The following is a 27,784-nucleotide window of genomic DNA, read 5'->3' as shown; positions in this document are numbered from 1 at the left end:
GACGGCCTTAGTGTTGGCGCACATCAAGAGATATTACAAAACACATCCTAAACAAACATACATAATATATAACAGAGAGAAAACATTAGACATCCATTAAAAGGAAACATACATTGAACATGAATCAAAAACAACATATTATGAGTATGATTCATACCAGGAGAGAAGTAACCTCACGCTTGAAGGATACACTGGAGGTGGAGAAAAGATCACATGGCAAAGGAAGTGAGTTTAATAGAATGTGACAACGAGTAATAGGATCAGACGGGCCTTTTTTTTAACGTAAAATGATGGGGGGATTCCGAAGTGAAGCACGTGCACCACAAAAATTTAAACGACTTAACAAAAATGAAGAATCCACCCGTGAATGGACATACTTGTGAAGGAACATGGCGTCTGCAACTTTGCGCCGTGAAGCCAGCTAGGAAGTTTTCGTAGGAAAGAATAATGAACAACATGAAGGACTTTCTTTTGTACAGCCTCAAGACGCCTCATATCAGTAGCACAAAGCGCATTCCACACAACTGAGACATACTCAAGCTTTGGGAGAACATATGCCTTGTAAAGTTTAACAAAGACAGTCGGAGAAGTGAACACTTTGCATTTATAGGTCAGCATACCCAGGGTACGAAGAGCGGCGCAAGGAGTTGCCATGACATGTTCATGAAACAGAAGCTTGAAGTCAAAAATAACACCAAGGTCTCTAACGGTGCCGACACGACATGTTACAACGTTGTTGTACAAATGTTGTAAGACAGCGATGTTAGTTTTTCTTGTGAATGAAACAACTTTAGTTTTCGAACTATTAATCTTGAGAAAGTTATCGGAGCACCAGGACATAAGACGTGAGACGTCTTCTTGTAGTTTTACACAGGCGGAAGGCGATGAGATAACCTTCATGATCTTTAAGTCATCAGCATATTGCAGAATTGTGGACTGCTTAACAGATTCTGCAAGATCGTTTACAAAAACGTTAAAGAGTAACGGTCAAGGATTAGAACCTTGACGTACACCAGACGTAGGCACATAAATGTGCGAACACACACCGGAAGCACAAACATAACAGGAACGCTGCCGTAAGTAGGAATCAAAAAAGCACCCAAGAGAGTCGCAAACACCATATGATTATACTTTGTGTATAAGCAGGTCATGGTTCATCAAATCAAAGGCCTTCAACACATCAAAATAAATTACATCGACCTGACCACGAAAGTGAACGACAGGCTAAGCCTCTATTACTTGAGAAGAATATAGGAAAGGTCTCTTGAGTTTTTCCATAAAAAGTGTATCATATGATGACATAATGCAAAGCATTACGTTATGACGAATGTTTTGATCCACATGCAGAGATAGAGACCCGAGAAGAGACCCACAAAACTCATACGGGAAACCTGAGTGTTACTACTCAAAGGCTGTGCATGCGCGCTGGCTCTGTTTCATCTCAGTCCCTCAAAGGCCCGGGATCCCGGGATTCGTTGGCAAAAATCCCGAAACCCAAGCGAGAAAGAATGCCCCGGGATTCCCAACACTATAGGCGCGAGTGGTCACACCCAGAGACTTAGGGAGAGTGATTTCTGCGTTCCCTCCCACTGAAACGGCCAGTCTTCACTATGACCCGCGGTTGACGCTGCTCTACGGGATATTTCCTTCATCGGCGTAGCCGAAGGGGGGGGGGGTTGAAACTTTCCGAAATCATACCCCTGGGAAGAGGGAAACGGCTCCTCCTGTAAAGTCCTCATAGAACCCCCACACACAAAGAAAAAAAAATAAATAAAAATTATTTTCTGGATTCCATGCTGACTTTTCATCTTTATTTTTTATTTAATTACGTTAAGGAACCCCGTTGGGGATTTTACATAACGGAGGGGCAAAACTTGCGACGAACACTTCGCGTTACATACAACAGCAGTTACACGTAAACAACAGCACGTAAACAACAGCAGTAATAACAGGACTAACACAGACACGAATGACGTCAGAAATAATGATAGACTACAATTCGCGTTTTGCGCGACCTGAACCTAACTAATGGTCATGGCGTGAAGAAGTGTAGTTCGCAGAGGATATACGATCACGTGTACTTCTGTTATGAAACAATTTGTGAGAAAGACACACGCGTGAAATAGCTGATCTGCAGGAGAGAAGTTCTACGCCAAGGTCCCGTTTTAATTGTGAAACACTATAGTCCGGTGAATAATTGGAAGTGATGAAACGTGCGGCCGTGTTCTGAACTAATTCCAGAGCATGTACTAGATATTCCTGATGTGGGTCTTAAACAGTGGAGGCGTATTCTAGCTTGGGTAACACGAAAGCGCGATATGACAGAAGTTTAATATGAGATTTAGTGAGTGCTTGATGGCGACGAAAATAGCCAAGGGTCCTGTTGGCTTCCGAGGCAATTTTATCAATATGGTAAGACCAACGCATGGTCGATTTCAAATGCAGGCCAAGATATTTGCACTTATAGGGACTTCCTTGGTCACTTAACATTCCATTGCGTGCATGGCACCTCCCTGCCTCGGGCGCAGTCACGTAAGGCGAGTACGTCCACGCAAGTTTGGCTACATGGTTCAGATGACGCACTTTCTTATTTTCATTCTGCCCGTTACCTTTTCTACTTTTGACACTCTTAATTGTTCCTGTGGGTCTGTAGCCTTCTTGGGTGAACTGTGACCAATGTCGTTTTTTGTTTTGTTTTTTCTTGAGCTGGGAATAGCAAGCAGCCGTAGCGCAGGCTAACCTTTCTGTCCTTTCTTTTTTCATAATAAACATATATTCCCCCTTTTTCTTAATCGTTCACACACACATAAAGAGACGATGATGAGATGGGGCTGATCCCGGCCAGCAGGCTGGGCGCTGCCCAGTGCCATTTGTAGATAGTGAGAGATGATGAAGGGGATGATGATTCAGGTGATCAAAGCAGGGTGGAGAGGCCTCTTGATGACAGGAATTCCCAAGGATGATGGAGACCTTTGAGCATATGAACGCTACTGGAGCAGGGATGGGGGATATATTTATTAGACGAAAGGGGAAAAAACGGGGGAAGGGGCCCAGCATCTTGCCTATGGTAAAGGGTCGATTACACGCATTCCGTGCTGCAAGATCTCGCGCTCCCGCTGGTATAGACAGGGCAGTCCATAAGTAGGTGGTACAGGTCAGCGAGCACATTGCATGAAGCACAAAGGTCCAATGGCGCACGGCCAAGGCGCTGCCCTCATAACTGGAGTAAGTGCAATATTCAGCCGCATGCGGTGAAGAAGAGGTGCGTAGTGTCGCGGAAGGCGACGAGGAAGCGACAGAGAGAGACACGGATCCACTGCGTGGAGCAGAGAGTAGGGTGTCATGTCATGCAGCCACTGTGATCTGGTCTTGTCTGCAGAGATAGCACGGGCAAGGGCCCGACGGTCACCTCTGGACAAGATGATAGAATGGGTTGGAGGTATCTGGTGACCCGCTCAGCACATGTTGACGACGTCGGATGCGAGAGACGGGAGATAGCAGTTATGTCTTCGGAGGGAATAACATAGACGCATGCCGAGCTGGTTTTTGTGGATGAGCCGTCCGTAAAAACACGAGTAAAGCCTGCATACAGGTCGCTCATCATATCCAATGTGAGCGCCTTGGACACACCTGCAGCAACATCATTCTTTCTCTGCGGCCCGGGACCGAATAGCGAGAGAGAGAGAGAGATACATGATGACGATGATATGGGGATGTCGAACGAATAGCGAACCGTCAAGGAATCTATAGGAAATACGAATAAGATGCAGCGAGAAAGGCGAAAGTTACGGGATGAAAGAAAATGAGCAGAGAAGGCGTGGTTTGAACCAAACCTGGGTAGTAATATGATTACTGTAATAAAATTACAGTAACAAATTACTTTTTCTGGTAATTTGTAATGCATTACTTTCGACATTATGTAATTTGTAATGTGATTTAATTACATTTAAGCAGTAATTTTAATGACATTACTCATTATTTTTTACAAACGAATCGCGTGTGTGGTCAGTGTTGGTACTTGACAGAAAGAGAGCTAACGACTGGCGAGTTAAAAGTATTCCAACGCCCACTATGAACAGTGACGCACTCAATCGGAGGTCGGCACGACAGGAACCGACGAGCTTGGGCGCTGGAGGCTGACCAACACGAAGTCGCAGGGGTTCTCCTGTCTTGATGCCTTTCCCATCATCAAAGCCATGTTCACCGACTACGACACCGCGTTGCTATCGTCAGCATCCGTCGAGAGAGTCTTTTTTCAGCATGGCTAAGGACACATTCAGTCATAAGAGGGGCTGCCTAACTGACGACCACTTCGAAAGTCAGTTGCTTCTGCGCTGCAACAATCGCTTTTGACAAGAGAGTGACAATCCTTGTGACGTACAGAATAAAATATATCTTGTTGTTACAACAAAAGTGTTGTCTGACAATGAATTTCCACATCCTCAATATCGTTACGATTAAGCTCGCTATAATGACATTGTAATATCATTACTTTTTCTAGTAACTGTAATGTAATTTCAGTACATGTCAATTGCAGTAATGAGAAATGTAATTTAATTACATTTTAGAAGTAATTTACCCAGGTATGGTTTGAACCACGGTTTGAACGTTGTCGATCTGCCATAATACGAATAAGGATCAGATGCCTCGTCCTGAGGCACTTACACCATTTCTTTACCGGTTCGCTGGATTTTCTACCCTTTTACATGTGTCTTTTGGTTTACATCCATACAATGTTCGTTATATAGTCTATATTAGCACACCCAATAACTTTAATAGATATTGTGAGCCCTCATGTAATCGTCTCACGGTAGCGGAACATTTTATTCGTACATAAAATAGTATGTATGCTCTCGTGACGTACAACGGGTTAAAAGAACGTACCATAGCAGACCACGATCGCAAAACGCGTGGAGATTGGTTCGGGAACAAGCATTTTTCAACGAGAAGCGGGAAGCATCCTTCTAGCTTTTGTGCAGCCCGACTGATGCATAGGCAGTGTCACTTTTGGAGTGCATGGATGCAATTTTTCTCCGCGTCTATTTCCCCGTTCGGTCCAAACGCGGAGTTGTAGGCACATATCATGCCCCCAAGAAGTCCCTTCTCAATATTTCCATCACTTCCTCGACATTTTCGTATTCTCAAAGTTTGTTTGTTACATTGTGGAGAAAAATAGTGTATTACAATTGGGAGAGCCTCGATATTCCCGGTTGCGAAATCCCCGATCTCGACGTTCCTTTCTCGAAACAAGGAAAATCAAGGAGAATGCTCGCTTGCTTCGTAAGATGATATGCCGTGTTTAAAAACAAAACATCACTAGTTTAACCAGTCAAATTCACGTGTTTTCGATCGGTGTCTGTCCAAGTCTTTTAGCGAACGAAAGCCACATTTTAGCTGCCGTTAGGATTAGCAGGGTGGACACGACTGAACAGCACGTTGGTTAGTTTATTATTAGGTAAGTCCATGTTGGATGTTTGCATTCGTATGTCCAGGTTAGTCTAAGTTTCCGGTAACCGGTGGCAGTTTCCCGCGCGCGACTGCGCGTTTTATAGTCAGATAACATTTATTTACAGTAGTTTACTTTGCAACGGGGATTTCGATCACCTTATTTCGAGGTACACCCTTGGAACGCACAGTTTGAGAGAGTTCACACGCACTGGGTACAATGCAAATGAAATTGACAGGACCAATAAAAATGCAACGTTATGTATTCCAGCTGGGCAGTCAGGGGCCTTCCTGCTTATCCCGCCTTTCAGCGTGGCCGTGCTGCCATCAACTTCTACGGGTTTTCAGCCTGACGCCCAGTTATTTTTAGTGTGAGATAACTAAAGCAACGTTTCGCTTTAAAAAAAAAAGAAACTTTGCATACATCGTATTGATCCAAAGGTCTATATCCACACAAAGCCCACTGCGTTGTCCCTGCGAACCCCCCCCCCCCCTGTGTTCGGTATTGGCCGACGGAAAAGGTGACAACCCTACTGAGGAAGGTAGTATCTCAATGCGACTGAGGAGTGGGGACGAAGACGAGGGCGATACGGCACAAAGAAGAACAGGACGGGGCAGACTAAAAACACGGCCCTGCCCTTTTGTTCTCTGTTCCGTGTCGTCTGCGTCTCGTCCCCACTCATCGATCTCATGGAGATGATACCTTCCTAAAGAACTTGATCGCCTAATAAACCTGTCCTGGTTTATATGTTTTATATGTTATTCAGAGATTCATTCCGCGACCCCTATTATAAGCTATCTTGATTTCATGCCCTTGTCTTTGTCATGTCGGGAACATACTACACGACTCACATAGTTTATTTGTATGTACACCCAAATGGCAAATATCGAAAAGCACGACAAGTAAAAATAGCACACAAAAAATGCATGTTGTGTTGAAGGTACAGGGTCGTCATGCTGGGCCCGCTTATCGAGTTGCATTTGTACCTCGACCTTTGACATCGCACGCAACGCTGAACAGCACAGCGCCCACGTGCAAGCGGACGCTTTAAGCCGTAGTAAGCAGTTGGCCCTCGTTATATCCTAAGGAGCTTTACTCAGTTTATTAGAAACTTGAAACGCAAAAGTTGTGTCTGTTCATGCTCTACTTAGAGAGAAAAGACTGCTTAAGCTACTTAAGATATGGTGAAACTTTCTTGTTCCACACAACATTGAACCCTTTACTGTTCGAGGTTTGCAGCAAATGTAAACTTCTCTCAAATCTCTACCCAGACAGTTAACGATCACGAAAGTAGAGTGAGGGACGAAGAGCTACACAAGAATATATAGTGTTTGTTTCTTTATTCTGGCCCTTCTGGGTCCGAGAGCCAGTTTATATATACTGTAATGTCCCGGATTTGCATGCAGACACGGTTCGCAGCTTCGTTTTGATATTTTGTTCGGCAAAACGTTTACATTTTCTAGAACAGAAATTCTTAGCCAACACAATAAAGGAGTCGCGAAGCCCTCGCATCTGCAGTTCTTGGGAACCGGGCACACTTTGTTTACAGTTGACTTGGCAACCACCAATTGCGGAACATGCAGCCTCCATCATATTCATAAAGAGCCCGATAAAAGTAGGTAGAGGATGTGATGGTACGGTAGTTTGGGTAGGTCGTATTCCCGCGCAGGCTCTCGTATGCACGTGGGGACTTTTTACAGTCCCGTTCCACACATCGTAGGTTTTATCTAGAAGTGTACATATGTTTCATGCTCACTGGTGCTCACTGAAACGTTGCATGTAGATGGACCTGATCTGACTGATTGATTACGAGGGAAATAAAGAGTAATTTTATTTTTATTTATATATTCGTTTATACGTTAAATGCAACACAGGGCACTTCGCAACAGAGAGGCATAGGCAATCATCGGTCGGTTGTGAACACTAACGCAACGAAGTTTCTTCATCTCAATTACGTGTTAGCGCGGCGAACCAACTCTGGCTATGAGCGACGTACAGACGTGGACAGATGGAGAAAGGATAGCAGGCAGTAGTGGGGGACAGGGAGGTTAGTACGCGTCCTGGGTCAACCTCAGAGGTAACTGTGCCGACATTCGTCCGGAAAATCTGCCAGCGAACCCAGGGAAAACATCTAACAGCACAGCAGGTGCAGGGATTCTAAACTCACGACACCTCCCAGTCCAGGCGTGGAAAGCGATCATCCTAACCACTATGTCGCGCGGGCTGGTACTTAACCAAGTGATGGTGATCTGATAAAGAAACAAAAATGTGGATGTGAGTCGCCACAAAGTCGCGAATAACGAAGTATCGTAATTGTATCGTATTCTTTTCTGAACGCGTCCTGGAGTAGCCAGTCCCAAGTGGCTCGGGATTAACATCTCCATGGGTTGTGTCCCGTAGAGAAGGAGAAGGTGGCCACCCACACTTGCTGCTTTTGCTTTTTTTTTTTTTTTTTGCCTTTCCGGCAAGTATTTTTTTTTTTTTTTTTTTGGCGGGTGCAAAATTTTTCGGAGGTTGCATATTAGGGGAGGGCGTTCTGAGAAAATTCCTGGTGAACAGTCGAAGTCCCCTCCCCGCACCGCTCATAAAAGAAAATATGCGTACGCTATTAGGGTGATTGGGAATCAGATAAGGACTGTAGATCAGTAGATCAGAGTAAAACTGTAGATCAGTCAAACCGAAAGGTTAAACAACTCATAACCGAACCTCTGTATGCAATAAGGGGATAAGTCGAAAAATCCCAAACCGAGAAAAGTGAATATTTGGTAAAGAAATTGGCGCTGCGTTTCCTCTAATAACGCAAATGCAAAATGTGTAACATAGTATATACATATATATGTATAACGGGGGAAAATTTAGCAGGAGCTCTATGGCTGCACGTATAGCATATGTTTGTAAGTCAAACGTCGCCATGCCAGTACTGGACAGCTGTTTTGGCCTTCTTGGGCCTCATCGGCAGTACGCAGGCAGACAACGTTTGAGTGGATGGCGTCAGAAGGTCATGTGGCACGTGATGCCTCCCGTCTATGACACCCTGACGGGAGGCATCACGTGCCACGTGACCTTCTGACGCTATCCACTCAAACGTTGTCTGCCTGCGTACTGCCGATGAGGTCCAAGAAGGCCGAAACAGCTGTCCAGTACTGGCATGGCGACGTTTGACTTACACACACACACACACACTCACATATATATATTTATATATATAAAGAGAGGAAAAAGCCATTAAAAAATAAGAAAAATGACGCTAGATGTGTTTGAAATTCAAACTTACAGATTAAGATGTCTTCTATATATATATATATATATATATATATATATATATATATCCTACGTGCATGTTCTGTTAGCATTGTTTTTGGGTGTGTGACTTAGCAGAAATTGAATAAAGTCCAGGAGCATGACATATCCCCTTTTTCAATGTAGCACCGCATGTTATCGTCCAGAAAAAAAAGAAGAAAAAGCAGTTTTCACGAGTCAGACTTTGATGGCAGAATAATGGTGATGCTAGGTAGGGTGAAGTCACCTCTGTGGGGGTACTGGAGCAGCCTGGATCCTGCTTATTGTACTGCTAATCGAGCACATTCTTGAAAAAAAATGTCCTATAAGATGACCAGCATAAGATGACTTATTTATTCGACTACAACACTCAGTAGCACTCCTAACACGGTCAAGTGAGGTAAAAAGAACGTGTTTTTCGAGTGGAAGTCGGAGTTCATTTTAGCATCGTAGCAAACCTTAAAGGGACTATCGCATCCGTCCCGGTGGATTCCGAAACTGTAGTGCCTTTTTACTCCGCGTTCATCACTGATAATAACGCCGAAAAGCCGACGCGAATTGGCAGCGTCGTTCCTGTGCAGTTTGATATAAAACTTGGCAAGAGCAGACGACGCATTCCTGGATTCCCTCTCTGGAAACGTCACATGGACGAGGCCAATCACTGCGCGCCCTTTGACATGGAGGATACCAATCACGGAACGGCCGGAGGGACCTTGGTAGCCTTGGCAACCGACCGACAGGCGGGCGTGCGAGGCGGAATGGGGACGGCGTCTTCTCTGTTACCGGCTCGCGGAATGTTGTTTCTGGTTAACGTTGAACGTGTTCGTACAGCCAGGAGCGTAACGCCGTGTTTCACGTAACATGGTTACTTCTGCACTCACAGTGGTAAGCGAAAGTCAGCCCCCGTATTTACCGAGGACTTTTCACTTAGTATAGTGCGATGCGAACGCCAAGCAGACGATCTCGGAGACAATCGCCAGCGCTGCGCTCCCATTCGTGCGCCTGGCTTACGTCATCATCCTGTTGGCTGCAGATGGAATGCGGACCTTTAAAACTCGTTTACTTAATATGTAAGCTGTTTTCGGAAGAGACATTTGGCAAAGTTGACTCTGAAGCGGTGAGGAACATTACCCTATCGGTATCATACATACGTTCCCGGATGCGATAGTCCCTTTAAGCTACACATTTGTATGAGTGTGTAGAAACCTGCCATACCTGCAATACCTGCTATAAGCGCCCTTGTGCAGTTCCTCGTCTCGACGTAGCTCTTTGACACTCTGTGACGCTCTTTGTTTTTTGTGCATTGAGATTTTCACACATGAACAGTCTTACACTGTTGCCTTTGGTGCCAAGTTTTGTGGTAATGATTTCATCTATTCCGTTTCAAAGTGTATACATTTGTGTAGTTTCTATTTTCCCCTTTCTTCTTTTCCGAATAACGCGTCCTGGAGTAGCCAGTCCCGAGTGCCCCAGGACTAACATCCCATCATTTTTTTTTTCCTTTTACAAATCAAATCGTGTGTAGAAAAAGAACCTGATCTGACTGCCCGTCAGATTGACACACATGCAATTCCCTTTCCTTACCCTCCTGTAGCGGGTCAATAAATTGCAATACCGTCCTAACCTTTAGTACGTACAGACTGGTATGTAGGTGTCATTTCGACAAAAATCCCCAAAACGGGGTAAGTCGACTTCCCACTTATTGCATACAGAGGTTCAATTGCCCCACAGTTCTGCCTCTCGATTGCGCCAACAATTGCCTTGCAGTATATCAGTGTATCTGCGGAAGCGGTAACCGCGTCTGTTGTTGACTGTCCACTGCACAACGCAGTTCCAGGCATTAGATAAAGTGCCTGTCACATTCCTAGCATAGCATATGTAGTGAGACAGCAACACGTCCCATGGCGTTCGTCTATTTCGAGATGGCTGGCCAACGCCAACATTAGGAATCTGGATTCCATTTCATCATTCAGGATTGCTTGTCGCGGGAGACCGCGAAAAATGCGGATTTCGCGTTTGGTCACGGAAAACACAGATTTCGCATTTCCAAACGGAAATTCACAAACTTCACTTTTTTGGGTGGTGAAAGGCGTGCGTTTCGTTTCTCCTTGCGGACGAAAACAGTGCTGCACAGTTCGCCATGAATCTTAGACCACTCCTTCGATACAGTTGCTGGCTGAGAGTAGCAGGTCGTCAATGGTAATCTCGCGAGAACCATTACCCTTCTACGGAAGCGAAACGAGCTGTACTTTTCTCGGGAGGTCCTCATTCAACACACCCGTGTGGTATCTCAAATCGCGATACGCTCTCTCAAATCGCATCCCCATGCTTCATGTCTCCATGTCCAGTTTTCGAGCGAGCGAGTGAGCGTAAATAAAACTCCATCTACCATCTATACTTGGACACCGCCCACTTCACACAACACCTCCTAGATAGTAGAAGGCCTGCGCACTACCAACTCACGGAGGTCTGCATGAGCTTTGCCAGCTGTTTCGAGCTTTTCTTTCGTTCGCTCTTTCATTGACGTCATAGCAGCATCCACGGCAGGCCTTCGTGTGTGACGCTGTGTCACGTGGGCTGCAGGCCTGATGTTATCTAGGCGGCGTTGCTTCACATCGCTTGGATAGCAAAAAAACTAACTAACGCTTATCATCAGGTAGCCATAACATAAGAGAGGACGTCACCCGCTTGCCAGGTTATCCTCCACTTTGGCATACCAGGTTATCGCACTAACTTTGGCATACATAGGCTCGTAATCCCGCTGCTTCAGGAAATTCCGCGTCGCAAAGCATTGCGTATCCCAAGCTACCCCCCCCCCCAAATGGATCCTCCGTCAGCCTGATGTTATCGTGCATCCACCAATACCACAGTATCTTTTGCGCGTTCGTCATCCTGGGCTCCAGTGTAAGCCATGCTGTGCGCTTATCGCACCAGACGTCTTCTACGGCTGCAGAGCTGTACGCCGTTCTCAGTGCCGTCCAGTACATTGTCAACCAAGCAACACCTGGTGACTGGTCAATCCTTTGTGATTCTAAGTGCGGCCTTCAAGCACTACGCGCACCTGTGGCCTCCAGTGACCTTGTGGTCATTAGAGTCACAAAATAAGATCCATGACGAAAACCCGAGACTGGGAAAAAGACGAAAAACAGACGACACAAGACAAGGTCTCAGTCTCAATTTTAACCATTTTATCTGTTAACTAAATAAGCTTCGCTTCAGAGTATCGACACTGAGGCCCAAGGGAGAGCAGGAGCGCCATCTTGTTTCCGCACCACACTGGTATCATCCCCATTTGAGGATCAAAGGCGGCTAGCATAATGCTCCCTGTGGGATAGAGAAGCGTGTAGGATTGTTGTGCGATAATCCATGTATTGTCAACCAGAGCGTCCCGAGGATGTAAAGGTGAGCTCAAGCCCGTCAACTGCTGCTTGACGAAAGGAAACGAAAGGAACATTTCACCTGCGCACGATAGATGGCATCGTGCGCTAACGTGCGCAGTGCGCGTGCGCGTGGGTAGCGTGGCGCGGAAACAAGATGCCGCATGCTCGCTCTTGGAACTCAGTGTCGATACTCTGAAGCGTAGCTTATTTAGTGACTCTAGTGGTCATGGTGTACGACATCATTTTATCGCACAATGCCGCTGTCGGAAAAGGATTTCGGAACATATCCTTCTCGAATGTGCGCGGTTTCACACTGCACGTTAGCTAACTTAAGAGATCCCTGGACCATATTGATAGCCGACCCTTTGACGTCGTGAAAGAGCTGGGCGAATGGCCTGCGATTCATCGTCAGGGTGCACAGCGCTCACTCATCACCTTCGTTAAAGGGACTATGAAACGATTTTTTTCTTCGTTTCGTTCGAAAGAAGACATTTTTCTGAGTCTAGAACCGAAATTTTACTTTCGTCGCGCGAGCGGATTTCTCGGGAGCGAATTTAAACGGAGCGGCGAAGGGAGGACAGCTGGAGCCGCGCCGTGACGAGCTGCCGAGCGGAGACACAACGGGTAACTTGACGCGACCACGGCCTGCTCAGCAACACGTCATCGTGACGTGTTGCCGAGCCGAGGAATCCCGCCAGGAGCATGCGCCGTAGGATCCCGCGTATGCGTTCATCGGGAGTGGAAATCTCCATGACAGCAGCTTTCGCGCGATCGGCAGATTTCGGCAGTGGCGGCAGCCACAGCGCGAGCTCGCGGCATTACTTGCCATTGTGCAACACCGGTGACGTAACGGGGAACCGAAAAGCGGTCCGTACAGTTACACCATCGGCAGGGAAATATGCGCGGGAGAGGAGGAGCGCGGAAGAGACATTTCCAGCGCGCGCTCCTCGCAGAGTGGAGCGATTTCGTCCGGAAAAATTTGTGGCATATTAGTTTCTCTGCGGGAAGAACAGTTTCCATCGAAAAAAAGTATGGGGGTTCGGGAAATTTCATAGTCCCTTTAAGAGCATAGCAGATCTCTCCTCTTCTTAGACGTTTTGTTTTTTCCTCTCTCTCTACTAGACCTGGAGTAGCTGGTACCGGGGTGAGCGGGCTCACATCTCCATGTTTGTTCTCCTACCATCATCATCATAGGAAAAGAAGGAAGGAAATAAAAAGGAGAAGAGAGCAGGATATTTCAAGTTGGTTGATATAAAGCGGAAATTCAATAAATTAGGCATTTCGCTTGCGCTCAACGCCTCAAGGAAGAAAATGTGACCTACCTTAACAATGTGTGTAACAACTAACGTTTCAACGTTACCGTTCCCGTAGAAAGTTGCGACATGTCGGGATTATTATGCCACCATTGTTATGCGTTATCTTTGTCTTCGAAAAAAAAAGTACAATATTCAATACTTAAGCACGGAGTTCGGATATTTTGGCCACAGAAAGCTAGGATCGCTGGTCGGCATTCTGTAATAAACGGACATAATCTGTTTTCCTAGTTTTCCCAATTCTAAACAGGCTACAATTAACCTCGAAAGAAGGACAGCTGGCGCTAAGCTCTTCAGAAAACAAAACTGTCTAGGGAACAGGGGGGGATATGTTTATTGAAAAAAAAATAGATGTGGGAAAGGTTAGGGAAGGGAATACGCAAGCGTCTAACCGTTGTAGTCCAGTCAGTGTCACGGTGATCACCGAACTAATCCTGTAAAGCATACACCCCTGCAATAATACCTTTGATGAGGCGAAGCCATAGCGCAGACATTAGAGCAGCCTCAATATGTTGTTTGTGTCTATTTGTCCGTGTCTCCCGGTTTTTGCACCTTCCTCGCCTCAAATTGTTCGCTGAATACGTCGGCCGAGAAATCGGCTTATCTCAAGACTCGCGTTCATCTGCCTCATATGGTATGCCAATAGAATGGAATGCCTTCCAAGGACCTTTAACGTATAATTAAATAAGTAACTACGTAAATGGAAAGCCAACAATATCTCGCAGCCACTACCTTCGATGTCTTTGCAGCCTCTCCCAATCGGTTGGGCGCCCTAGTCAAACATAAAGTGCAAATAAAACAACAGACAGTTTTCAGATATAATAGTAATGGTCAATTTGTGAAGCGGTCAGGAGAATGAATATTAGACACTGTGATTATCGTACTCGACATTCTGCACAGCGTGTAACATACAAGCTGACTCTCATCGTTGCCAGACGAAATAAAGTCCTGCTCCAGCCCTCATTTGCGGGCTATCGACCTCTATTTTTGTAGCTCTTCTGCTGAGGACGAAGCTCCTTGCACAAGCAGGGCGCATCTATTATCGTTAATTATGAAGCTGTCTGCGTAAGTGTGCTCCTTGAGACATTAATGTATCACAAATGAATGGAAGTTCGCCGCTACCCGTTCCAGAACCAATTAAAAGGTATGCGCTACGCTGCACTAGTGGAATAAAACGCTTGGAAAGTTCTGTGTGTCTTTCTCATCTCGGAAACTCTAGGAGGAACTGTCTCTCGTTAACCTCAGAAGATCACTCAACATATTTCCCTTTAGTATGGTCTAAATGAAACGAGATGCAAAAATTGCTAGAACTTGCATCAGAAAATTAAATTCGGTGATATGCATGATATGCGCTATCAGCATCAAAGTACGGCTACGGCAAAGCTTGGGGGGAGGGGGGGGATTTCTCCTTCGTCCGAATGCACTACGAAAAGGTACGAGCTCGGGGGCTTGAACCCCCGAAACCCCCCTCTGGCTACGCCACTGTTTGAGTATTATGAACCTGCCTTTTGTCACAAACGAAAGAGCACACAGAGCATGCAACGTATAAGCATGAGACTCGATCAATCAAGCAATCTTTCGCAGGGACGTCGGAACAGGGGGGGGGGGGGGGGGGGCACAGATTTGGCTTAGAGGGGCAAAGCACCTGTTTTGCCCACACACACCACCACCACACCAATCTCTGCATATACGTACAATTTGCAAATTTGTCGGCGGCAAGGCGGCTCATCGAAGTGGTCGTCACGCATAGCGTTGTGGCGTGTACCTCGGGAGACAAGCAAGGACAACTAGACTGACTGTCGTCAGAAAGAATGCGAAAGCGCACTGACACGCAGAAGCGGCCCCGTGAGCTCGCGTCACATTTATTGCGCTCGTCGTCGATGGGCGATGCTGATAGGCGGCTGCTACAAGACTCCCCCTCCCCGAAGAAGGGTTGAAGGAGAATAAGACACAGAGAGGGGAGTATCCCAGGTAACGGTGCGGCGAGGCTTGACGCGAGGTGGGTGAGGGACGGTGACAGAGGACTCTGTGGCAGGTGCAGCAGAGGTGTCGACCTCCAGGTATGCCGGTTTTACCCTGTCGAGGGAGACCACCTGAAGCCGGGCTTGAATGTCCAGCGTCATGGTCTTGTCGGTGCGAGACAGGACACGGAAAGGACCATCGTAATGGGGTGAAAGGGGCTTGCGGGGGGCGTCATGCCGAAGAAAAACGTGTGTGCATGTCTTGAGATCCGGGTGGACGAAGATGACCGGGGAATTCAGGGTCCTGGTGCCCTGGTGTCCTGGAATTGGTGTCCTGGTGGCGGTTGGCGAAAGGCGTCGGAAGAAGCGGCGAAGTAACTCGACGTATTCAGACTGCCGAGTTTCGGCTTGGGAGTCGAGCCAGAAATCGCCGGGGAGGTGCAGTGTCGTTCCCAAGACGAGCTCTGCGGTGGAGCAGGACAGGTCCTGCTTGAGGGCAGAACGAATACCCAACAGCACAATTTGCAGATGGTCTACCCAGGTGACTTGCGCCTCACGAGCAATAAGAGATGCCTTGAGCTGGCGATGGAAGCGCTCTACAGCACCGTTGGAGGCGGGATGATAGGCAGTCGTTCTGATGTGGTGAACTCCCAGCAAGGTCATGAGAGCCTTGAAGAGGGCGCTTTGGAATTGCCTGCCCTGGTCAGTCGTAATTCGAGTGGGGCATCCGTTGCGGGCGATCCAGGTAGAGACGATCGCACAAGCTACGGTGTCGGCGGTCATGTCTGGGATGGGCACAGCTTCAGGCCACCGGGTATACCCGTCGACCATGGTAAGAAGGTACCGATAGTCGCGGGAGGGTGGTAGGGGGCCGACGATGTCGACATGGAGATGACGGAAGCGGCTGTCGGGCAGGGGAAATTGGCCGACGGGCGACTTGGCGACTGGGTTATTTTGGCCCTCTGGCAGGCCATGCAGGATCGTGCCCAGCGTCTCACGTCGGCGTTTATGCCCGACCAGACGAAACGGGAACACAACAGACGCTGAGTGGCCCGGATGCCGGGATGAGCAAGGCTGTGGAAGCTCTGGAAGGCTGGGAAACGGAGCGAAGGAGGGAGATACGGGTGCGGCGAATCACCGGAAACGTCGCAGGCGATGTCGCAAAGAGCCATGGGGAGAGGTATGTACTTGAGCTGGAGGGACATCTTCCAGGGGCTAGCGGACGTATAATCACGGAGACCTCGGTCATTTGCCTGTGCTTTCGCGATGTCGTCGAGAGCGACGCCGGAGACACGGACGACCTCGATGCGGGAAAGGGCATCCGCTGCTTGGTTTTCAGCACCGTGCACAAAGCAAATGTCCGTGGTGTACTCAGGGTTGTAGCGCAGGTGACGAAGGTCGGTAGAGGAGTACGCAGCACGGTTAGACTTGAACGCAAAGGTCAGAGGCATGTGGTCCGTGAGCACGTGGAAGGTCTGCCCGTCGAGGAAATGGTGAAAGTGTTTAAGCGCGTAATAGATGGCCAGGAGCTCTGGACTGAACGTGCTGTACTTTTCTTCAGAGGGCTTGAGTCTCTGGGAAAAGAAGGCCAGTGGGCACCAACCGGATGGGGAATATTGTTGGAGCACGGCTCCGACGGCATGGGTTGATGCGTCGACCATGAGGCGGAGGTCGGCCGAAGGATCAGGATGTACCAGTAGTGCGGCATCGGCGAAGGCGGTCTTGGCACGTACAAATGCGTCCAGAGCCTCAGGAGAGAGGTGGAAAGGCTTTGCCGCACTCCCGGAATTGCGCAGCGTATCAGTGAGAGGACGAAGAATGTCGGCACAGTGCGGAATGAAGCGGCGATGAAAGTTGATGAGTCCCAAGAATTCGCGGAGTTTCCGAATGGAAGTGGGGGCGGGGAACTGCTGGATCGCGTGCACTTTGGATGGGAGAGGCCGAATACCATCCGAGGTTACCTCGTGTCCCAGGAACCGCACGGACGACTGGCCGAAAACGCATTTTGCGGGGTTAAGGACAAGGCCATGCTCGTCCAACCTGCGGAACAGCTGGCGTAGATGTTCTTCATGTTCACCGGGAGTCTTGCTGGCGACCAGTATATCATCGAGATAGGCGAAGGCGAAAGGGAGCCCGCGCAGAACCTCGTTGATAAATCTCTGGAAGGTCTGCGCCCCGTTACGCAGACGGAAGGGCATGCGAATGAACTCGAAAAGGCCAAATGGTGTTATGATTGCTGTTTTTTGGGATGTCTTCCGGTGCCACAGGGATTTGATGGTAGGCCTTTACGAGGTCGATCGTGCTGAAGGCGGTCGCGCCAGCGAGGCCTAGGGCGAAGTCGTGAAGGTGTGGAAGGGGATACGGATCTGGGACACTAGAGGCGTTCAAAGCTCTATAATAGCCGCAGGGGCACCAATCCCCTGAAGACTTCGGAACCATATGGAGCGGTGAAGACCACGGACTGGACGATGGTCGAATCAAACCTAGCTGCAACATATGGTCGAACTCTTGGCGGGGGATCTTGAGGTGGTCGCCGGCGAGTCGGCGTGGCCGAGCCGTCACAGGGGGACACGTCGTCACAATGGTGTGGGTGACAGCATGCTTCGGGGTGACAGGCAAGTTGCAGGGCTTCGCGACGGAAGGGAAGTCGAGCAGAATGGCGGAATACGGGGACGAGGGCAAAACTGTCCTGATGCCCGAACTATGCTGGGAAGACGGGACGCCAGAGATTGTGAGGCCGGTTGTGGAGTCAGCAAGCTTCTTGCGGGCGATACTTATGTCGAGCCTGAAGTGGTGAAGGAAGTCGGCTCCCAGAATGGCGTTAGGGACGTCGGCTGTGACAAACAGCCAACGAAAAAAGCGCCTGAGCCCGATGTCAATGGTGATGGATCGCAGACCAAAGGTTGCGATGTGCGACGTGTTGACGGCCTGAAGAGTCGAGGGGGAGGGCCCACGGGCGCGATCAGCCCGCGTGGGGGGCACGATGCTCACCTCAGCGCCGGTGTCTACCAAAAAACAGGCGGCTTCCTGGGGGGCCGTGGTCGAAGGCCGCCTCTGTCGACCGGCCTCCACATTTCCCGTCCAGGAACAAGGTCGTGTGCACTTCAGTGCCTTGTCGCCGTATTTCCGTTTGGGCTGGCTCTGTGCATCAGACTGGGCAGAAGGAGAGCGACGGCGGCCGCGGGACGGCGAACGTAAAGTCGGAGGCCGGTGAGCGAGATCAGAGCGGAGACTTTCCACAGCTTCAGACAACCGCGCAATCTGCTCCTGAAGGGCGCGGGTAGAGCTGTCAGTGGGAGGAGGAGGGGCGTGCGGGGTGCGGTGGGAAACAGCCGCGATGGAAGGCGAAGAGTACTCAATGATCCTATCCGCGAGTTGGGCGAAGGCCTTGAGGGAGAGCTCTTCGCAGCCGGCCAAGACCATTCGTACTTCTGTGCGCATCAACGAAACAAAGATCAAGAAATCCGACGAAACTATACGGGAGGGAGATGGCGAATTCCGAATTGGCCCGCCTCTATGCAACCGGTGATGCAAAATGCAACGGCGTGCGCGTGGACGCGGACGCCCGGTAGACTGGCGTAATGCGAGTAATGCGATACACGGAGCGCCGTCAAGGGGATTCCTTCCTCACTGATTCACAGGTTCGGGTTCCGGGAGGTAGTGGTCAGGGGTGTCGAACTCGCTCAAAAAAGCGTGACCACAAGGGAGCTGCCATCCGTTGGTCATGGAAGACGTTGCCTTCCGTTGGCTGCTTCATTCCGCTAAACTTGACGTGGTCGTTTTCGTAAATTCATCTTTTGCTATCTAAATTCGGCTTACTATGTGCTTATCTCACATGCATTTATTAAACAAATAAGCAGTGCATATTTTCCCACTACATCACTTGCTTGTGTGCTGTCGTTCGTTCGTCACTTTATTATCACGAAACTCGACAGACCAGAGCATGGAATGGAGGGCGGTTTCGTTTTCTCCATTTCCGCTTCCCGTTGGTTCGCAGAGCAGCATGAAGATGACGGTTTACTCTGTGTATTCATCTTTCGATTACGGTTGTCTTCGGAAATACATGCCTACATTCGTTAGGATGGGTAATGATTTATTGATTTCGCTCGCGAAGCATACAAACGCCACTTCAACACGTCATAGGCGGTAAACATCTTCATCTGTGTCGGTGGAAAGCAAAGGGTTTGCGGTGTTGCAGGTAATCTCATAGATAAGATATGATTTACGTTTGATATGACAACGTTTACCTTGTGATTCCGATAGCACTACTCAATTCTGCACGTATCCCGAAGGTTCATGCGTACTCAACGCAATTACACGGCTTGCCTCGCTTCCTACGCTGGCCGTCGTTCCCTCCATCGGCTCGTTTCCCAGTTTTTTATCCAACGTGACTCCACTTGGCTGGCAACAAACGGAGCAGCTCCGCTGTAGTACGGGGGCAGAAATTCGTCCACTAACACTGTCTATAACCAACGAATGGCTGCGCTCGGGCGGTCACGCCCGGGGATAGGTGAATCCCATAGACGGCGCGCCAAGTACGTTTTCTACAATCTTCCTATATTAACTCTATGGTACAGTGGTGTTCCTGTTGCGCAATGCGGTAGTAGCGGTGAGACCAGCTGGCTGCATAATATATTATCATAATATGCCCTTCTCAGTGCTGTAATTTTAATACAGAGCATAACATTCGATGCTAACTTTCATTTTTAATTCTTTTGAAAATTCCGACCGCACCCCCCCTCCCCCTCCACGCGGCATTATTTCAGCCCTGTCCTCATATCTTAAAACGTTCCGACGTCCTTGACTCACGTACTAGGTATGGGAGAAGCAATACTCAGTTTCAGTTCAATAGATAGCCATTTTTACCCTTACCCCGTATCCAAGGGTCACAAACACCTTGTACATATACGTTGCTTTCCAAGTGGCATCGGCGCCAACCCTTGTACGACGGTCGGCCCGCTTGCACGAACGTTGAGGATATTCCTGAGTGGTGTCCTCTACAGCTTCTGTAGCGTTCCGGGCAGGCACTACAGTCCTTAACGCTGCTTGTGGGAGAAACACTGCCTGACCGACCTCGGTGGCTCAGTCGGTAGAGAGTTCGCCTTCTGATCCCGAAATCGCGGGTTCGAACCCGGCCGAGGCCGCCAGCAACTTGGTGGCAGGGTACAACTTGCTTAGACACGTCGTCTTCCGCGAGGGACGTTAAATACGGGGTGCTGTGTGGTGAGCTTTCATCGCACGTTAAAGAACCCTCAGGTAAGCAAAAGGAATCCACAGACCGACCGCTGTGGCGTCGCTCATGATCTCAGTTGTCTCGCGACGTAAACCCCCAATTATATACAGGGTGTTTGCTCTAACGTGTCCAGAAATTATATTTAAAGCGATCGATAAAAGAAACGCAAGTGGTATTTTTCTGCAACTTGAGTAAGAAACAGGTAGTACTTCACTAGTAGCACCTGTTTCTTAGTCAAGTAGCTGAAAAGTAGCGTTCGTTTCTCTTTTATCGCTCGCTTTAAATAAAATTTCTGGACACGTTAGAGCAAACACCCTGTATATGAGAAGCACTGCCAAAGCTACTGAGGACGACACTGAGGAATTTCCTCAATATCTGCGCAAGCGTGATCCACGAATACACTCTGTTTTTAATATTCAGCCACGTTGTTGCCCGATTCGTAAACATAGGCAAGTAACGTACCCCGCTGTTCCAACATCCCACATCATCATCATCCATTCATCTATGTTGTTGTTGTTGTTCCAACATGGGCCCTGCAGTCTCTCGACGTGAAGGTTGACGTGCGGGGCCTTCCACTGAGGAAAGGCATATCCGCCAGCATAGCTTGTTTCTACTGGACGGTACTGTGTGCAGAATAAAACCATCCCCTGGTGCATCATACGAAACATCCGTATCATCAAGTACTATTCGCCGTTCCTCGCCGCATCATCCTCGTCACCATCCTCTCATTTTTCCCCAATAGCAACTGGGTAGCATTCTGCTCAGTGAGCGGAAGTCATCCCCATACCATCGTCATCATGTATTTCTCTCTCTCTCTCGCCGTTCCTGGTAAGACTGTTGAAAGATCTCCACGCCTGTTGCACACCCCTTCAGCTTCAGCTGCTGAACTTCACGACATACAAAAATAGAAATAGAAATAGAAAGAAAAATATGGAACGCTGTTCCAGGACGCTTGACGTGTGAAAGCACTGAAAGATTTACAAATACGACAAACAAATATACAAATAGCACTAACATGCATAGGTTCTTCTGTGGGCCTACTTAATTTTGTCTGTGTCTTGGCTGGTGTTATGTGACGGCGTGCTCGGGCAAGCCCAACCAAGGCCCAAATTGCCTTTCTGAATAGATTCTTGACCTACAAGGTTTCAAGGGACCGTCTACAGCTAGTGATTCAAATGGTGGCTTAGGACCCTCACATCAATGCTAATATGCAATATCTGGCGTCACTGATGCATGAGGTACTACACGTGTATAATTCTGCAGTCACAAAAGGGCATGGCATCCAGTTCGACTGAATCCCTGGCCATTGCCGCACAGCGGGAAATGAGACTGCGGATGCTGCTGCACGCCCAGCCCAACCACATGGTCTTTTCCAAGTAATGTCCATCTATAACGCTAAGAGCAGCACTAAAAGGATGATCACGGAACTCAACCAACTTCTTGCCTACATCGTCATCATCATCACACTCAATGGACGACTTCAGAAAATCCCAGAGAGCTTAGCGTCGCTTTGAACTATGAGAACTTGCTTTTCAGAAAGGAGGAGAAGGTCTCCAAACTGCTTCGCTTCCTCCCCTATCGGCCCGTAGTCCACGAGGTTTCCATGTCAGTGAAACCAAACCGCGATTTCGGTTTGAACCGAAAAACACCGAAAAAGTAAATTTTTCATCGTTCAGCTTTAACTGAAAAGCACCGAATGTAAATGAATGTTCGTGGAAAGACTAGGGGATTAATCGCTGCACACGTTAAATTTAACCAAAAAGAAACGAGATCTTTTACGATCGAGGTACCACCACTTCGCTGTTCAGCAATAAAGTGTTCCTTTTGTGATGTCTCACAGAGGCTAATTTTGTATTGTTTGGTGGTTTTAAGGCTGCGCTGAAACGCACAGTTTAGAAATTACGTTGCGATTTATATTCGCCGATAACTGCCGGGAAAACAATGTACACACAATGAAAAATCACAAAGCAGCGCCGATTTCATAGAATTAAATAAACACCGAAAGACACACAGAACGAGCCCTAAAATAAAAACCGAAAGCGCGGAACCCTAACTATCAATCAAGTATCCAGAATTCCAGCCTGCATCGTTTCTACAACCACTTGGCAATGTAAAAAATGTGAAAATGCATATCCAACACGACGTTCAAGCACAGGAAAGGAGCAACATACACCTCTGTTAAAGCGATAGCCTTCGTACAGGTGAGTCCACAGCTGTATAGGGTCACATGACATCACGTGATCGCTGAAATTATGTAGCCACTGCAGGGCGCTGCATGTCTCCTGTCGCTTAGGTTTTAACCCGCTTGTCCGTGTCCCTTGCTGCAATTCCACTCAAGTTATGTAACCACCCCATGTCCTACGTACGGCTCTGTAAAGCTACCGTGAATTCAAATGCGATTGGACATTAAAAAATGCAACATTCTCTATCGATATGGAAAACAATTATCAAATCTATTCATTTCGTCATCAAAAGATTAATTCGAGTTCGCTCCTCCACTTATGCCCCCTCACAAAATGCTGCTTATCTGGAGTCGACGGCTGGTATCACAGTCCGTCAGTGCAAAGCGAGCCAAAGATGGCAGGCGGCTCAAAGAAGGCCACGCCAGTCGTTCGTTCATTACGTAAACAGCAGAGGAGCTGCTTTACAGCGCAGGAAAACTAGGAGTCCTAACAAGCAGCTGAAGACGATCCCAGTCATCGGAGAGTAAACAGACGCGCAACACGAGTCCAGAAACACGACTCCGCTTCCTTGCCTGCTGCAGCTCCTAATTAAAACAGGCGAGATTGGACATGATGATACGACGTCTTGTGTAGGAATCCCAAATGCCGCTTCTTTCCTTTCTTTGTGCAAAAGGGACGACAGGCAGGGACAGATGCCGCTTTGACATCGAGAGCTGGCACTTTGCAATGAGACATGGAAGGAATACCGTCGTTTTCGTGAACCTATTCATGCCGTTCTAACCCACACATGTGTGTATTATGCTGGTGGGAGACAGTTTGTGATGCATGGGACAGAGAACTCGGTGACAACGTACAACACGTTATACAGGGTGTCCCAGAAAACGTGTCATTGAAATATAATAAAAAACTACGCAACCTAGAATCACGCGGTCAACGGCATTTGTTCTTGCTAGGTTTTATGCCACCTCCTGATGTGAATGTCATCTAATTTAAGTTTTACTGTGTCAATTTCTACGAATTGAACTCGAACACTTGCCAAGTAAAGATCGCTTTTTATCCCACCAGTGTGAAGCGCGTGCCGAATTTACGCAAGTTCATGATAACTGACAGGGATATTGACGAGCTATCCCATCGGAAAAAAATAGCCGAACATCATTTAGCGCCCGAGCATTTAGGAGCACCTAGCGCCCGACGACTTTTTGAGCGCCCTCGTTGTCAGTCCGACGAAAGGAGGTGGCTCAACCCAGTCCACAGAATGACTAAAACCCTTTAATTTCGCGGCCCTAAATTTTCGCGAATCGAGCAACACGGATATATTCGCGGCCACTAAATTTCGCGAGTTCCTCGAGCTTCTCCTTCTGTGTTTCGAAATTTTCGCGTGCCTTAAAGTTCGTGAATTTTCTCGATTCGCGAAATTCGCGAAAATTAAGGGCTCGCGAAGTAAAAGGGTTTAATACCCTAGTCAGACGGCAAACCTAAGGCCGTCAGTGGAACGGCGGTTACTTCACCTGTAGCCCAATCATCATTTCGAATGACATCGTTCTCTGCCCTGATTTGTTGAAAATGGAAGGCGTACACCTTTTTTTGTGACAATTATGCAGTTCATACAAAAACCTAGTAAGAACAAATTGACCACATGCTTCTAGGTAGCGTAGTTTTTTTTTATTGTTATTATTATTATAGTTCAATGACATGTTTTCCGGGACACCATGTATGTTCAGTGATTAACCGAATCACGTAATAACACCTCACACACACACGCACATAAATGGGATGATGATGGGGTGGGCGTAATAACAGCAAACCGCACAGAAGGTTCGCAAAACAGCGAGCTTAACCTGAAGAATTTTATGCAATCTCGATCAATTATTATTTATGCGTTATTTAATGCACTGTCTTAATGCGAACAATGCGGGCTTAATGCAAACAGGGCGTGTGAACTGTGAAAGAATGATCCTCCTGTGTTGTTGCCGTTGTCAGAGCCGTCAAACAGCGTTGCCGTTACAGACTGAAATACTTGCAGCACTTCAGCGATATGTCATACAGGGTGTCCCAGAAAACGTGTCATTAAATTATAATAAAAAACCATGCCACCTAGAATCACGCGCTCAACGGCATTTGTTCTTTCTTGGTTTTTGCCACCTCCTGATGTGAATAGCATCTAACTCGAGCCTTAGTATGTCAGTTTTTTACGAACTGAACTCCCCGCCAATGTGAAGCGCGTGCTGAATTTACTCAAGCTGCGTAAATTCGGCAGGCGCTTCACATTGGCGGGGTAAAAAACCGACCTTTACTTGGCAAATTTCCGAGTTCTGTTCGTAGGAACTGACATAATAAAAAAAGCTAGATTATTAAAAGCGATAAAAAAAAAGTGCTGGCCATAAAAGAGGGACAAAGGACGAGACCAGGAACGACATACAGCAACTGCACTGAGTTTCTATCAGTGTCTTTTATTGTCTGGGGTTGTCATCGCTTTTAATAATGAATAATCAACCTGCCCAGATTTTGCCCAGATTTTAACATTGTTTACGTTGAATTGAATTGAATTGAATTGAAACTTTATTTTACATTGTAGCATGTACAATGTGGGAGGCCCAGTGCAAAAAGCTGCAAGAAGCAGCTTGACAAGGCTCTGGGTTCCCACTCTGACCGTGACAGTTGTCAACGATAAACACACACAAGGCAATGTTCACTGTGTCACATATCAAATCATTCTATCAATACTAATGACCAACGCAAGTGGAACATAATCAGACACACTTAGACAAGTAACATTTGACGAATTTGCTTGTTGGAAGTGTTTGCATAGATTTGAAATTTATTTAAAATTACAGGCGCTTGAAAGGATAGTTTTTGATTACCATAGTTCGTTCTTGAGAACGGAATTTTCCAGGTGTCTTTGTGACGTGTGTTAGCACTGGAGGAGGGGGCTGTGAGCTTTAATAAGTTAAGAAAAGTGCTATTATGAGTTTTCACAGCATTTTTATATATTGTAAGTAGTCGATAATGGTATAACTTTGGAGCAGGTATGATATCAAACTTGGTGAAGAGACAGTCTACAGGGTCTAGAGACGATAATTGAGCTATACTCCTCAGGCTCTTTTTCTGTAACCTTAATATAGAGTGTAAATTATCATGTGTCGTTGTCCCCCAAATTAGAGTGCAGTAATTTAAGTACGAATGAATTAAAGCATTATAGACCATTAACTTTATTCTAGTAGGTAATATGTAGCGATTTCGGCAGAGGACTCCTACAGATTTAGATATTTTACGTTTTATGTGCTCAACGTGATCGTCGTGAAGTTAGATGACATTCACATCAAGAGGTCGAAGAAAGCTAGTAAAAACAAATTCCGTTCATCGTGTGATTCTAGTTAGCGTGGTTTTTCTTATTATAATTTAATGACACATTTCCTGGGACACCGTGTTTGTGAACGCGTGTCTGTGCTTGTCGATGTAACCCATGACTTTAGAAAGTCTTTACACGAGTTCCTGATTGCTTGCTGTTCTCAGCAGCTTCGATCTCAGCTCGTATCTTGGAAACCAGTGATGCTCACTGATCCGCCACGCGCTCACCTAATCTCCTCATGAATTAAGCGAGGGCATGAAGCCTGCAAAGCAAGAACTAACTTCGACGGCTTACCACGTGTACGATCTAAAGTGTTAAAAGAGGGAAAAGAGCATGATCCTCTACAAATACCCGTCACCTAAGCCCTCGCATAAAAGTTTGACCTCGCTGCAAGGATCAGAGCGTGCAAGTACTCACAGACAAGAACGTTGAAGCAAGCATACCGGCCCCATACGTTCAAGTATTGAACAAGATGTCAGTGAAGCTCTACGATGAAGATCAACGACAGGTAAGAGCTAGTGACGAATATTTCATGGATGACGTCGAAATCCTGCAGGGCATGCGACTGAGGGAGCTGAAACAGCCCGTGTTTTGTCCTTTAATCATCAGGAAGAATCAGGGACGAACCACCAGCGAACCTTTTTTCTCTTATTCTTCTGTCATTCCATTTTTCTTTGTCAATTTTGTTTTCCTTTACTTTTTTTTCTCCCACTGGAATAACAAGCCGACCTTGCCGTTTGGCTGCTTTTCCTCTCTTCTCCTTGGAATATCCCCCTTCCACGAAGAAACGCCTCTAAGTCTATTGCACGTGTCATGCGTTGATTAATATGAGAACTGATTGAAGCGTTGAGGCAGTTCTAATTGTCGGCTGCGTGTTTATGAAAGCTATCACGCATGAAATGAGCTCCTGTACGACCTGGTACAAAAGTCATTGCGTAAAGATAAAAATCTATACAATTGAAATCAAAATCCAGTTCCGACGTGTCGGATCCAGTTAGGCTTCTTCTTCAGGAGTGACGAAAATGGACGAGAGAACGGCTTTTTATGATTGTTGTTCGCTTTTTTGGGTCACCTAGCAGAGGCTGTGAACGTATACACGTAATCAGGAGGAAGCGGATTTATTCTGGCCAGCATGCCTCGGCGCGCGCATGGTACCAGTGGCGCTGCATGTGCCACAAAGATGCCGTCGCTTACGTACATCCACCAGCTCTCGTCGTAGCCATTATCCAGCGCTAGTCAGCTCTGATATTCTTCGCATGCTTAAGTAGCATGCAACATTTAGAACTGGCGCGTACTTCTGCAGAAAGCCTCGTACATGGTCGTGAAACGCGAACGGGTCTGTTTTTGTTCCGTGATTTGGGTGCCTTGTGAATAGCGGAACCAAGATTCACGACAAATGAGTTCGTGAATGCGCACTGTTGCGGTATCTTATTCGTTTTAGCATGTTATCGCTCAAAAGCACCTCTGTTTGAGATTATTACATTTGTAATAAAAGTGCTTATCAAGTAACACAGAGTTTCTTCCCTTGAAAAAGTACGGAAACGTTCGCATGGGACGCTGTCAATCCGCCATTGTAGAAACGCTGCTGCGGTTAGCTTTTGGGCGTTTTTCGCCAGCGTCGCTTGCCGATGAGAGAAACG

At 47.3% G+C, this 27,784-nt stretch overlaps 1 protein-coding gene across 1 annotated transcript; it reads right to left on the bottom strand.

The window, feature by feature from the left end:
• Positions 1-15,322: 15,322 nt before the first annotated feature.
• On the bottom strand, positions 15,323-16,162 carry LOC135384934 (uncharacterized). The gene has a single exon (XM_064614115.1). It carries the CDS (start codon positions 16,160-16,162, stop codon positions 15,323-15,325), a length of 840 nt encoding a protein of 279 aa, XP_064470185.1.
• Positions 16,163-27,784: the final 11,622 nt, after the last annotated feature.

The sequence above is a fragment of the Ornithodoros turicata genome, chromosome 2, assembly GCF_037126465.1.
Source record: "Ornithodoros turicata isolate Travis chromosome 2, ASM3712646v1, whole genome shotgun sequence".
Classification (NCBI taxonomy): domain Eukaryota; kingdom Metazoa; phylum Arthropoda; class Arachnida; order Ixodida; family Argasidae; genus Ornithodoros; species Ornithodoros turicata.
The sequence above is the reverse complement of the archived record's forward strand: the minus strand, read 5'-3'. Positions and strand labels throughout refer to the sequence as shown.